At 39.7% G+C, this 15,083-nt stretch overlaps 1 protein-coding gene across 4 annotated transcripts in view; it reads right to left on the bottom strand.

Moving 5' to 3' along the window:
* Positions 1 to 15,083, bottom strand: part of DOCK11 (dedicator of cytokinesis 11) — a 191,259-nt gene that overhangs the window by 75,285 nt on the left and 100,891 nt on the right. For all 4 annotated transcript variants that reach the window (XM_016943352.4, XM_016943353.4, XM_016943356.3 and 1 more), the window contains exons 21-28: positions 13,675 to 13,796; positions 13,111 to 13,197; positions 12,001 to 12,090; positions 5,872 to 5,990; positions 3,112 to 3,181; positions 2,896 to 3,021; positions 1,903 to 1,974; positions 834 to 980 (exon numbers count right to left, since the gene is read on the bottom strand). In XM_016943352.4, the coding sequence (XP_016798841.1) occupies positions 834 to 980; positions 1,903 to 1,974; positions 2,896 to 3,021; positions 3,112 to 3,181; positions 5,872 to 5,990; positions 12,001 to 12,090; positions 13,111 to 13,197; positions 13,675 to 13,796 (833 nt within the window). The remainder of the gene's footprint in view (positions 1 to 833; positions 981 to 1,902; positions 1,975 to 2,895; positions 3,022 to 3,111; positions 3,182 to 5,871; positions 5,991 to 12,000; positions 12,091 to 13,110; positions 13,198 to 13,674; positions 13,797 to 15,083) is intronic.

Here is a 15,083-nt window from a genome sequence, read left to right as displayed (position 1 = left end):
AGCTTTTATCCAAAAGAGGCAATAACAAGTGTTGGTGAGGATGTGGAGAAAAGGGAACCTTCCTTCCCTATTGGTGGGAATGTAAATTAGTACAATCACTATCAAGAACAGATTTGTTTGTATTTCTGGTATTACTGTTATCACCTTTATCTTGTATATATAGTTAAATTTGACTACTAAGGTAGCTTCTCACATCTTTTCTTGTTTTGTTTTGAGATGGAGTCTCACTCTATTGCCCAGGCTGGAGTGCAGTGGTGTGATTTCGGCTCACTGAAACCTCCACCTCCCAGGTTCAAGGGATTCTCCTGCCTCAGCCTCCCAAGTAGCTGGGATTACAGGTGCCTGCCACCACACCCAGCTGATTTTTGTATTTTTGGTAGAGACGGGGTTTTACCATGTTGGCCAGGTTGGTCTCGAACTCCTGACCTCATGTGATCCGCCCACCTCGGCCTCCCAAAGTGCTGGGATTACAGGTGTGAGCTACTGTGCCTGGCCAGCCTCTCACATTTTTGAATCGCCATATAGAACACAAGCCAATGCCAATGTCTTCTATGGAGGTTTCTCAAATAACTGAAAATAGAGCTACCATACGATCCAACATTCTACTCTTAGATGTATACCCAAAAGGAAGAAAATCAGTGCATCAAAGAGATATTTACACTCCCATGTTTGTTGCAGCACTGTTCACAATAGCCAACGTTTGTAAGCAACCTAAGTTTTCCAACAGTCTTATGAAGACCTAGCTGAGCCTCTAGAAAGTGCTTAATTTTTTTCTTGGGCTTCCTATCAATGAAGAGGAGTTCCTTACCACATTCTAGCTGCCTTGAACTCACCTTCAGGAAGCTAGCCAAACTATAGTTCACATTTCTGGACTCATCGGGAATCTCCGCATATCGAATAGTCACATGGGGAATTATTGCAAGAAGCAGTGAATGTAAGACATGATGATATGTCTCGGGAAATCTCTGGCCTCGGGGAAGCTGAAATGAAATAGGCACAGAAAAAAGTCAGACTTCCAAAAGGTCTAAATCAATTGCCATTTTTACTTTCAAACACATTCTACAAATAAATATATCTTAAAACTGATGTATAATTGTTCTCCCAACTTAAAAATGACATCACTAGTTCAAGATGTACTTCACTCTATATAATTACAGGAACTATCTGGATCTCTAATAATCTACCTGACTGAGGTTATCAGCAAGAATGGGTTGTTCTGCCCCAACTTTGGAATATCATGCTTCTGAGTTACAGACACAACGCAGTTTTCATTCTACTTTTTTCCTGGCACACAAAGTATGCATGCACTTCAATTTCAGTAAACATATTCTGTGAAAATTCTGATAAAAAATAATTAAGTATAAGGTAAATATTTTGTACTTCACAAGTCTTAGCTTTATGATTCCTATGAATAAGAAAATATTTTTATACCTTTCAAACAATTAAAAATTACAACAAAATGTATACATCACATTCCGGGATCATATCTAGTGCATAAAGTGTTTGTAACACTCCACGTGCATGGGCAAACGCTATGTCTGATTTAACCAAATGAGTCTTCTCGAGAGACATTTTTAAGCCATAAGACAAAGGCAAAGCTTCAAAGGTAATGAGATGTACATGGCAAATGATTATAGGAAAGAATCTATGTGGAAAAGTCTCTGCAGATTAGACGGTGAGAACATATCAACTGCAAGACCTCAGATTTATGCAATAGATCCATTGTTTTGTAAGCAACATTGAAAAAGCCAAGCACTAGCAGCCTTTAAATATAAAATGGGATTTGCATGGCATGGCTATCTGAGAGTAAGATTAGCTTTTTTTGTCTCCATCAAATATTATTCTTATATATACAATTATCATTTGCCAATTGAAAGTTATTCTTTACCTTAATTTACTTACCTTAATCTTATTCTCTTCCAACAAGTATGTGGCCATTGACTTTGCAATTATTTCAAAGAAAAACCATGAGTACTGAAAAAAAAAGAAAGAGAATCTTTAACGGTTACCAAATCTCTGAAGCTTAGCAAAGTTTGACAGATCAATATGGGTCTTGTCTTTGAATTTTACTAACATTTTCAAGTGATCCCAAGTCACTATCAAAGTCACAGAATATCTGCAAATGGTTTTAGCAAAAAGGTACTATTGTACTTCAGGGTTGACTGGTAATATATAAAGGAAGGATGGGAACCTTTGTCCCACTGGGGAGTATTTTATCCCCAAAATTGTTTCTAATTGCCCACACGTGGTAATAAGAGCAAACTAACTTCTAGTTTATCTTGTTACCGCTTTTAAATGCTCTATAGACAATGAATCTTATTACCACCTGCACTTAGCTTGGACCCCAACCCTGCTCTTGATGTGACATTCGTGCAGCCTAAGTAGCCTAGATGTTTGCCTACCTCATGTAATTTGAAGAGTAGAGAGAAGCCCCAATCAGATATACTCCAAGATACTCGAAATTCTACCATTAATAAAAGAAGTAATAAAAATAATGACAATAATAAGAGCTATCATTTCTTGAGTGCCTACAATGTGCCAGGAACGATGTGTTAAATGCTTTACTTATATTTTAGAAATGAGGACTTGGAGTCTCAGAAATGTTAAATGCCTGGCCCCAGGTCACAAAACTATTTTGTGATGGATACAGGATTCTAACTCAGGTCTATCTGATCCAAAATTCTTTCTTTTACACATTTAAATGAGGGCAGGGGGTGGGTAGTTGGGGTGAAGAAGGTTCTGTGGAGAACTTCAGGAAAAGGATGCATGGGCAAAGTGGTGGAGAGAGGACAGGTCACATGTGAAACTGATGAAAGACTAGAAGTGAAACGGGAGGGTATCAAAAAAAGTGTGTCTATGGCTGCTTTTGTTCCTTGTTGTGTCCTGTGTTCATACCTTTAGCAATTTGTTTATTGATAAAAAATCTGCAGACTGTTTCAATATTGCTATCATCGTAGTAGCCAGCGTTTCATGTATCAGCTGGGCCTGAGGAGCACTCGGTTTTTCAGGTCGGAAGCTATACTACAAATAAACAAACAAACAAAAAATGAACTGTAAGACAAAATTGTCACATAAAACAAATTGCTCAGAAAGAAACTTTACTCCACAAACCTTTATGAATGATCTTAGATAACTATCCAAGCCTTCTTCATGGCACTTTGATACAATATGTAAGAGAACCCTGAAACGACATTCACAAGAGTCAGCACGTCATGCTATAATGAATTAACATATTTTGATTCTTAAGATCGTCATGTCTAGCCCCCAAAACATCTAACACTGCCTGAATAATTAAAAGTGAGATGATTGCATTAGATATAATGGTGATAGTTTAGGCATAACAAAGATTTCAGCATCTAACATGCTTGGGCCTTATGAAATATATTTCCTAGTTCAAAAGAAGGATATTTAATTTGACAACCCAGATGTCACATCTGTTTCTAAATCTCTGTATGTGTCTGAAGCATGGTGGTAGCTACTATCCAGTGAAAGACTTCAAATTAGGTAAATATTGAGATCTCCTCTAGTGAGAATAAAAGGAAGAGAATAGAAAGATAAAATGAAGGCTGAATCCCAGCACTTTGGGAGGCCAAGGCGGGTGGATCACGAGGGCACAAGATTGAGACCACAGTGAAACCCCGTCTCTACCAAAAAATACAAAAAATTAGCCAGGCGCGGTGGCGGGGGCCTGTAGTCCCAGCTACTAGGGAGGCTGAGGCAGGAGAACGGCGTGAACCCGGGAGGCGGAGCTTGCAGTGAGCCAAGATCGCGCCACTGCACTCCAGCCTGGGCAACAGAGCGAGACTCTGTCTCAAAAAAAAAAAAAAAAAAATGAAGGCCCGGCACAGTGGCTCATGCTTGTAATCCCAGCACTTTGGGTGGCCAAGGCAGGTGGATCATGAGGTCAGGAGTTCGAGACCAGCCTTTCCAACACAGTGAAACCCTGTCTCTACTAAAAATACAAAAATTAGCTGGGTGTGGTGGTGGGCGCCTGTAATCCCAGCTACTCGGGAGGCTGAGGTAGGAGAATTGCTTGAACCCCAGGAGGCAGAGGTTGCAGTGAGCCAAGATCACACCACTGCACTCCAGCCTGGGCAACAGAGCTAGACTCCACCTAAAAAAAAAAAAAAAAAAAGAAGGAAAGGAAAAGAAAAGGGAAAGGGAAAGGAAAAGGAAAAGGAAAAGGAAAGGGAAAGGAAAGGAAAGGAATAAAGACGCAATGAAAAGCATGTCAACAGGGGGAAAAGGAAGGGAGAGCCGGGGCAGGTGTAATGATATGAACTATAATTGGGGGTAAGAGACTAGCAGTGTCCTCAAAGTTTAGCATATATCAGAAGCACCTGGTGGGCCCTTTTAATAGATTGCTCAGCCCCTCTCCTGGAATTTCTGATTTTGTAGGTCTGGAGTGAAGCTCAATGATTAACAATTTTACTAAGTTCCCAGGCGATATTGATGCTACTGCTATGGGAACCATGTTTTGGAAACCACTGGCCTAAAGTTTCTTCCATTTTCAACCACACTATCCCCAACAGCAGCGATGCACGCAAATGGTGTGTGGCTGTGGTGTGAGGCCTGCTGGAAGAGGTTGTGGCAACAGCAGAGGCAGCAAAGCCAAAGCCAGAAACTTCCAGCACTCAGCCCACAATTTAAGTACCCTGTTTTGATTTCAAAATTCAGGTGCATTTTGCATTCTACTCTACAATATATCCTTGTTTGTTTTCACATAAAAATAATACTTCCTTATTCTTTCAAGTAAAAATTGATGGCTTGGGGCCACATTCTGTTAAATATGCATCCCTAGTCACCTGTGTCTATTTAAATTGATTAAAATTAAAATTACACACAATTAAAAATTCAGTTCCTGCAGGACGCGGTGGCTCACGCCTGTAATCCCAGCACTTTGGGAGGCCGAGGCGGATGGATCGCCTGAGATCAGGAGTTTGAGACCAGCCCGACCAACATGGTGAAACCCCATCTCTACTAAAAATACAAAATTAACCGGGCATGGTGGTGGGCGCCTGTAATCCCAGCTACTCGGGAAGCTGAGGCAGAAGAATCGCTTGAACCCGGGAGGCGAAGTGAGACATTGCACTCCAGCAGGGGCAACAAGAGCGAAACTCTGTCTCAAAAAAAAAAAAAAAAAAAAATCTGTTCCTCAGCTGAACCAGCCCCAGTTGAAGTCTCAATAGCCACATGTGGCTGGTGGCTGCTATATTGAACAACGCAAGTGCAGAACATTTACATAATTGGAAAAAGTTCAATTGGAACTCATATATTTATCTTCTTAAATACATAAAGCAAATATTAACGAACATGAAAGGAGAAATATATTGCAATAGAAAAATAGAGGACTTCAATACCCCACTTTCAACAATGGACAGATCAACCAGACAGAAAAGTAATAAGGAAACATTGGACTTGAACTACACTTAGACCAAATAGACCTAACAGACATATACAGAACATTCTATCCAACAGCAACAGAATATCCATTCTTTTCATGAGCACATAGAATAGTCTCCAGGATAGACCATATATGTTAGGCCACACAACAAGCCTTAAGAATTATAAGAAGACTGAAATCATATCAAGTGTTGTTTCCAACCACAATGGAATGAAACTAGAAATCAATCACAGGAGAAACCGTGGAAAATTCAAAATAGGTGGAAATTAAACATGTTCCTGAGTCAAAAAAGAAAAGGGAAAATTTAAAATATCTTGAGACAAATGACAATGAAAACACAACATACCAAAACCTATGGAATGCAACAGCAGTTCTAAGAGGGAAGTTTATAGTAATGAATACCTCCATTAAAAAATAAGAAAGATCTCAAATAAATAGCATCTTTGTATTATAACACCAAAACTCACATGGTGCAGTTGATAGGAACGTCATCTTCATGGGTCATATTTGTGAGAACTCGGAAGAGTTGCATAAGAATTACAGGTAGAAACTGTATCATGACTTGGATCTCCATGGCATGCAAACACTAAAATTAAGTCATTATTAGTTATGAAAACAAACAGAAATATGATAAAATTTGCAAATGTGAAACAGCAAAAAAATTAAGTAATGAGAAATACATTGACTAGCGTATAAGCTCAATTAAAAGTGAGCTTTCCATTGGATAGGGGGCTTTTTTGTTAATTACTTAATCCACACCTCTATTTGGCACTCAGATTTTGTTATTTAATATTAAACACTTTACTAAAGCTAATAAGTATAATTTGGATAAACAGTTTTTAGAAAATTGACAACTGACTCCTGGTAAACCAACACTCAATTGCCTGGGGCAGTGGGGAGGAACAGACATGTTTGGAGATGATACTGGAGATGCATCTACTAACCCCCAGGCATTCTGTATGTTCTGCAGGGGAATGTGGGCATCAGTTAATCTGGTGACAAGTTAAGTGGAATGCAATAAAGAGTGGTTCTATATGTAATTGGCTCTACACCATCACCACTACAAAACGGAAGCACTTTTGCAGTCTAAGAATCTCACAATACATTTCCTTCAAAGTGCTAACACTGTGACTCCAATGATAAGTGCGTTACAAACATCAAAAAGAAGAAACGTGATCATATATACAGAGAAATAATACAAACAGTGAAAGTTGTTCAATTTCTTTCTTCTTTCTTCCCTTCTCTCCACATTCACTCACTCAACCAGCTAACCAAAAAAAAGAGGAAACAAACCTCGCTGAGCATCTTTCTATATCAATTCAATGCGTAGTGCTAGGGGAAATAGAGAGGTGGATAAATCAAGTCTCTGTACTTAAAAAACTCATAAATTCTCTTTCCCAGATTCCCTGACTTTTGCCACTATCTGTCTTCAAGACCCTCTAATCAATAACCAAAATAGTATAAATCATTTTCTTTTTAGCAGATCTCTGTACAATTTCTCTTTACTCTCAATACATCCAACTCTCATTTCTAAATTAATCTTCCTCAAATACTCGTTACATTAGGCCACCTCCTGCCAAGATTTTTTCGATGTCTCCCCATAGCCTATGGCAGTGGTTCTCAACCAGGGGCCATTTTGTTCCCGACAGATTTGGCAATGTCTGGAAACAGTTTTGGTGGTCACAACCAGGGAGTGACACTGACATCTAGTGGTCAGAGGCCAGCAATGCTGCTAAATATCCTACGACGCACACACAGACCCTCACGGACAAAGAATAACTCTACCTCAAAATGTCAATAGTGCGAAGATTGAGAAATCCTGGCCTAGAGTATCAAGACCAAGTTATTTCAGACCTAACTGACATTTTCAGCCTAAACAATCATCACTGTTCTCTACAAGGCCAAACTGGTATCTCTGGTTTCTTCACTGTTCTTGAATATATCATATACTTTCCTGCCTTTGTGTCTGTTCATCATTTTTAGCCAAATCCTGGCTACTCTTTCAAGGCAAGTACAAATCCCCACTTCAGTGAAACCATTCATTTTCTCATTCGACAAAGGGCAAACAAATGAACTTCCAATAGCCAAGCACACCAAAAACAAAAGTAAACCCAAACAAATAAAGGCCATGGTTTCTACCATCAAGTAGTTCACAGTATACAGGGGATAAACACATGGAACTAAATAATTGCAATATCAACAGTAAATAGCATGATCATGGAATATACAAAATGCACAAAGAAGCAACTGAGTGTGCAAGTGGGTAGGGAATGTCTGGTAAGGCCTCAGAGATGAGAAAGGGTAAATGATAAATAGAATAGTGCCAGGTAGAAAAGAGAGATGGGCATTCCCTGCTACCAGTAGCAGTCCTCTGTAATTTATTCTCAACATGACAGCCAGAGTGTTCTTTTTGAAATGCAAATTAGACATTGTCATCTTTCTGTTGTTAAAAAACAAAACAAAACAAAACAAACTACCACGAACAAAGAGCTATCATAAGCTTCCATGCCTACGACATACCTGGCCTGTCCCGCCAAACCTGTCACTTGCCATCCTCCCCTCACAATGCACACTGTACTATAGCTACACGGTCTTTTATTTTTCTGTCCTTCAAACATGCTGATGTAAGGTGTTTACACCTACTGTGATATTCTGTTATCCTTTTACACGACTTTACCCCCTAAGGTTGTCTTCCTCTCATCCTTTCAGCTTGAAATGCTATTTCCCCCAATAGGCCTTCCCTGACAACTCTATGTAGAATACACTCCTGGTCATGTTGGATCTCATTAACCTGCTCTTTTCTTCATGGCACTCACTTATAATCTCTCTACCACAACTAGAAAAGGTATGCTGTCTAAACTGTTCCCCCATTTGATTCATAGCATCCAGAACAATGTCTGGCCCATACTACATGGTCAATAAATATTTGGTGACTTACTGAATAAATGAATAAAATAAGAAAGTAGGCCGGGCGCGGCAGCTCACACCTGTAATCCCAGCACTTTGGGAGGCTGAGGTAGGCAGATTACTTGAACTCAGGAGTTCGAGACCAGCCTGGCCAACATGGTGAAACCCTGTCTCTACTAAAAATACAAAAATTAGCCAGGCATGGTGGTGCATGCCTGTAATCCCAGCTACTTGGGAGGCTGAGGCAGGAGAATAGCTTGAACCTGGGAGGCAGAGGTTGCAGTGAGCTGAGTTCATACCATTGCACTCCAGCCTGGGCAACAGAGTGAGACTCTGTCTCCAAAAAAAAAAAAGACAGGAGCCCTCTAGTCTACAGTAGTTCCTCAGTTCACCGAACCCTCAGCACTTGTGCCCTGTATCACATACTGGACATTTAATCATATATTGCTTTGAACTATTAATTGTATTATTGACAGACTGTCATTTAACTTATGTATGTCCTGTCTCTTCAGTTAGACTGTAAGTTCCCCTATGGACAATAACCCTAAATTATTCTTCTCTGTAAGCCTCAAAGAGCTAGGAAAATACTAAATATATAACAAGAGCTCAACAAGTGGATGGTAAATGAATTCTTGAAACAATGTCATTTATAGGAACAAGAGATAGCAAGGTGTGGTAGAAAGAACATGGGACTTGTCATAGTCTCACCCCAGTTCTGCTACTAACCAGTTGAATGTCTACAGGCAAGTCACCTCTACTTGGGCCCCAGCTTCCTCATCTGTTAAAAAAAAAAAAAAAAAAAAAAAAAAAGGTCTTGGCCGGGCATGGTGGCTCACACCTGTAATGCCAGCACTTTAGGAGGCCCAGGTGGGCGGATCACCTGAGGTGAGGAGTTCAAGACCAGCCTGGCCAACATGTCAAAACCCCATCTCTACTAAAAAATACAAAAAAAAAAAAAAAATTAGCTGGGCATGGTGGCGGGCGCCTGTAGTCCCAGCTACTCGGGAGGCTGAGGCAGGAGAATTACTTTAACCCAGGAGGCGGAGGTTGCAGTGAGCTGAGATTACACCACTGCACTCCAGCCTGGGCGACAGAGTGAGACCCTGTCTCAAAAAAAGAAAGAAAGAAAAAAAAGTCTTAAGAATCCTGTTCAGCACTAAGGTTATATAGAGGAGCTTGGCTATTTCTGAAATCACATGGTATTTCATTGACTACCACTAGAGGGAGAGCGTAGGTCACATAAATACCAGAAATTCCACATCTTCAAAAAAACAAATACGAGAACTTTTCTATTTTAAGAATACCCGTATATATGAAAATGATGTTCTTTTCCATTCCACTTGATTAAAACTTTTATAAAACTTTCCCATGTGAAGAACAAACCTTAACAAAGCATTCATACATATTGAAGTCCTAGATATTTACCTGAGGAAAGGATTTAAAAGTTAGATGATTATCATACTTTTTTCTTTTTTTTTTTTTGAGACAGGGTCTCGCTCTGTGGCCCAGGCTGGAGTACAGTGGCATGATCACAGTTTACTGGAGACTCAACCTCCCAGGCTCAAACGATCCTCCCACCTCAGCCTCCTAAGTTGCTGAGATTACAGGTGTGTGCCACTATGCCCGGCTAATTTTTGTATTTTTTTATAGAGATGGGTTTCACCATGTTGATCAGGCTGGTCTCGAACTCCTGGGCTCAAGCAATCTGCCTGCCTGGGCCTCCCAAGCTGCTGGGATTACAGGCATGAGCCATTGCACCTGGCCTATTATACGTCTTAATGATAGTTAAGAACATATAGCCATATAGCCACCACTTATTGACTGTCTCCCTTCTACTCTTCCAACAGTGTGTTTTCTATATGGTAAGCAGAATGACACTTTAAAAACCAAAGTCACATCATGTCACACTTCTGTCCAAAGCTCCATATTCCTATCTCACTCGGAGTAAATTCAAACTCCTCGCCATGGCTTATGAAGCCTTACTCGACAAGCTCCCAGCAACCTCCCCAAGGTAATGTCCTATCACTCTGTGTCCCAGCCACACTGGGATTCTTGCTGTTCCCCAAACACACCAAGCCAAGCTCCTCGGGGCCTTCGTACTTGCTGTTCCCAGCTCTCCCCGAGAAATCCACATGGCTGGCACTCTCATTTCCTTTAGGTCTCTGTTCAAATGTGCCTTTACTAGAGAGATTTTCTCTGGCCACTTTAAAACAGGGACCCCTTGTAAATCCCTGCTCCCCTTCATTGTGCTGGTTTTCTTTATAACAGTTATTACCATATGAGATGACGTATATATTTATTAACTTATGTGTTTATTGTCTGTCTCAACAAGTAAGCTCTTTGACAATAGGGATATTATTTGTTTTCTCCACTTAAATTTCCAATGCTTAGAATGATGCCTGGCCCATAGGAAGCACTAAAGAAATAAGTGTGGCATGAACGATTACTATCCGGCAGATGCCCTACTCTTTTTCTTTTTTCTTTCTTTTTTTTTTTTTTTTAAAAAAAGAAAACAAACCAGAATCTCGCTGTCACCCAGGCTGGCACAATCTCAGCTCACTGCAACCTCCGCCTCCCAGGTTCAAGCGATTCTCCTGCCTCAGCCTCCTGAGTAGCTGGGATTACAGGCGTATGCCACCACGTCTGGCTGATTTTTGTATTCTTAGTAGAGACGGGGTTTCGCCATGATGGTCAGGCCGGTCTTGAACTCCTGAGCTCAAGCAATCTCCTGCCTCGGCCTCCCAAAGTGCTGGGATTATAGGCGTGAGGCACCATGCCCAGCTCCATCATCTCATTTAAGTCTCACAACCACCCTACAAGATGGGCACTATTGTTATCCTCACATGACAGATGAAGAAACAAAGGCTCAGAGAAGTAACTTGGTCATAGTCAGTTACAGAGCTAGTAAGTGACATGTGGGATACAAGCTCAGTTTATGATTCCAGAACCCATATATTTGATCTCATCTCATACTACCTCTCTGAAAGAAATGAACATTTTTGTTTCCTGAGTATATCATTAAGTAATAGCATATGTCCAAAGGTAAATCCTAAAGATGTTTCATTTAAAATAATACTTCCTCAGACTTGCTATAGCTATCTTACTAAAGGAACAATTAAAAGAAGAGAGCCACTGTCAGGCAAATTATGATATGCACTGTAGTCCTAGCACACAGGGAAAAAACCAAGTGTTAGGTCCACATGTATAGAGATACATGTGGTAAGATACAATATGCCAACATGCATAAAATATGTGTCTTTCATTAGCTAGCCCCTTTGTTAGTCTATCACCCATGGACACAAGAACAATTTCACATTTCATTCCAAGTCAAAGTGATTCCATTCCTCCTGGCCCTTTCCCCCACAGCATCCTCCACCTTTATTGGGCAGTCAGCAGGAAGAGAAAGGCCCTGAAAAATCAATTTATGGACCTGAAATAAACATTTTCATGAGAGTTTCAAAAATATGATGCTGCATTGTGGCTATTACATTTTCTTCCTAATGTCGCCACTCTGCTGTCTGCTTCTAAATAGCCACATGATGGAAAAATACATCATAGAAAGTATTCTCTTGAGGAAATACAGCCAAAAATATTTTAAACTGTCTGTTTGCTTTTTTTTTCCACACCAAAATGTGGCAACAGAAAGACATGAAAAACAAACCTTTTGCAGAAAGCTGCTGTTCATTTACCTTTAAATATTTAATGAGCTCCCCTGGAACTTCTTTCGAGCCTGACTGAATTAGCTGGCAATGATGGAAGAATTTGTGCACATGCAGATCCTGGAACACAGATGGAAACAGCCATATGAAATTTGATTCATTATCCTCAAATGCAAGCTCTCTACCTCTCCCTCCTCCTGTATCTTGCAGACCTATTTATCCGGTATTCTAATGCCCAGGCTCAGCAGCTCTTGACCACTATACAAAGCAGCAAAACCAGGTAAATCTGGCATGTACATAAGCACATGGGGTAGGCCACCATTTATGCCCAACTAGCTAAAGATTCATTTGATTCCGACTTTGACTAGTGTGTTCTATGAAGTTGGGCTGCTTCTCCATTTTAATGAAATAAGCAGGAATAAAGGTATGAACTGAAAAAGATACAGATAAATAAATAATAAAGATGTGAACTGATAAAGAAAAGATAGCAGCAGGAAGTTAGCAGAACAATAGTCTCAGGCATTCAGTACCCAAATTTACCATGGCACTTCACTGGCAAGGGAGTCCAACTGTCCTATGTGGAATCCATATACACTGATTCTGTAGACAGCATGGACTACATCAGGAACCAGAATAATGAAATGTGTGTTTTGACCTGATTCCCCTGATTACTACTCTGTGACCTTGGGTAAGTCACCTAACCTGCCTGAGCCTCAGTTTCCTCACCTATAAAATGGAGATGATGGCTTCCACATTCCTTTCAGAGTTCTGTGAGGCTCAAATCAGTTAATGAGAATTAAAAGATCATGTAATTTGAGAGGAATTATAATATTTGAGATAGAATGACTGTTTTTTTTTTTTTAAGAGACAGGGTCTTACTCTGTCTTCCAGGCAAGAGTGCAGTGGCGCAATCATAGTTCACTGTAGCTTTGAACTCCTGAGCTCAAGCAATCCTCCTGCCTTAGCCTCCCAAAGTACTGAGATTACGGCCATGAGCCACTGCACCTGGCCAGATGTTATTACTAATGAGAAAATCTTGCAGGTCACATATTCTCTAAGGCTGTAGGAATCAAATGTGGTCTATTTTAATCAAACAAACTCAAGTATAAAAATTGACAAAATTCAAATGATGCAACTTACTTGAGTGTAAATGGTAGATTCTAAGTGGCTTTTAATTTTCAACAAAGGCTTTGCACCATCTACCCATTTAATATCCACGTTACATTGCTGTGAACAGAAAATTGAGATTCTATAACATAATAATGGATAGATGAATAACATATAATACCTTTATGCATTTAAACATTTTTTGCAGAAATGAATGTATTAATTTCATACCAAGAGATTATTGGAGAAAATACCCTGCCTTTAGAATAAATGTATCATAAATCATTTTACATTTCCAATCCTTTGCAGACTATTTTTATAAATTATGATAAAATGAATTACTTAAATAATTTTTTAAAATTATGCACAAAATCTGAGCCCCACTAAAAAAATTATTAAAATCAACAGACATAAAATTACTTTGTCAAACTGCTATAAATTCTAAACATGCACATTCCATGTTTATCTTTGTTGTGGACCCGCACCGGCCCTCAGACCCTACTTTGAGTAACATTGTACTAAACAATCGAGACCAACAGAATTCTATTTTTTGCACATTTAATCATGATTACTTCAACAAATGCAGTATTTTCCTACCCTTCTTGATTCTGCATCATTCAGATTCAAGTAGCCTGGGGGAAGATTGGCGGAAACTGGCAGCTGCTGCTCAAATGTGATGATTCTACCATCTTTCAGCAAAGGTACCCATGCAAACCCAACTGCCAAGATAATAACAAACCGTGAGAAATGAAATATCAAATGCAATCAGCTACACAAATGGCTGACTGCTAGGGGGCAGGGCAGGGTGGTGATGTCTCCAGGGATCTGTATGTGGGAGTTCAGGTGCTGGGCAACTGAGTACTGGGGAAGGAACAATGGGTTTGGATCGACTCTGAATCCCAGCCTGGCCACTAACAAGTTATGTACTCTATTTCTTTGACCATAAAAATGGGAACAGCAACATGGCCTTTCCATCTACAAGAATTATTGAGAAACCTAGAGTGAGATTATATGAAAACATTTTAAACCTTTAAAAGCGCATCGATTCCATTATCTTTATGCTTTGGGAAATATTTTTGGTAGATTTATTTTCAAAAGGCTCAGATAGTTCTCATCCATTCTTACACTAAGAGTGCAGAGTCTCACGGCTGAGACTATTTCAGATAACAATCACATGTTCCAAAATTTCTTATGGCAACCCTAGGGTAAGGAACTATGGAAAATTAAGGTCACAAAGTCACGGCTACACTCCATATTTATACAAGGCAGTAGGCATAAATCATTTAGTTAGGCAGACTTGTCCTGATTACAGAAGGAAGAGGTGTAGGTGTAGGTAGGAGAATGCAGGCAGGAAATAGTGTTTATGACTTGAATCCATCAAGAGATTTTCCCCAATCTCTACATTTCTTAACAGTTCTCCCCAAAAGAGCCTTTTGGCTTTCAATTAGAAAACTCATCATGTTCTAGCTAAAAAAGCCAGAGCCATCTGTGTTACTCAAGTTGAGTGGTGTCAGTATTTCCATTATAGAAATTACTCTGGGATTCAAGTGTTTATAACTCAGCTGTAAAAAAGCTTGCTCTGGACTGAGTTTTGGCATATGAGAGAGGGTATTGGCTGGAGAACATTTTTTAAAGCTACTGCTTTCTGATTCTTTAAAATTATTTGTGACTGTGTGTGTGAGTGTGTGTGTGATACTGTGAACACAGAAGTCAACACAAATCTGGTTAGAATGTTTTCATTTATGTGTTTAATTTGGCAAATGCTTTAATTCTTAAAAGGAGACTAAAACATTGCTTCTCTAAGTAGACTAAATGGCTTTCTCAGACTCCGAAATGTGCCTGACGGGCATCTTTACTAGTTCAACTACAGAAATGCTTTACCCAGACCTTTTCTTTTATAAAAAGCAGAGGAAAGTAACATGAGCAGAACCATTAGAAATGACTCTGTCAAAGTAGTTAAACTAAAAAATTGACAAATGAGAAAAGATTTCCAGCCCAGAAAATAG

The sequence above is a fragment of the Pan troglodytes genome, chromosome X (assembly GCF_028858775.2).
Source record: "Pan troglodytes isolate AG18354 chromosome X, NHGRI_mPanTro3-v2.0_pri, whole genome shotgun sequence".
In the NCBI taxonomy this organism is placed as follows: Eukaryota; Metazoa; Chordata; class Mammalia; order Primates; family Hominidae; genus Pan; species Pan troglodytes.
This window is presented reverse-complemented; position numbering and strand designations above follow the sequence as displayed.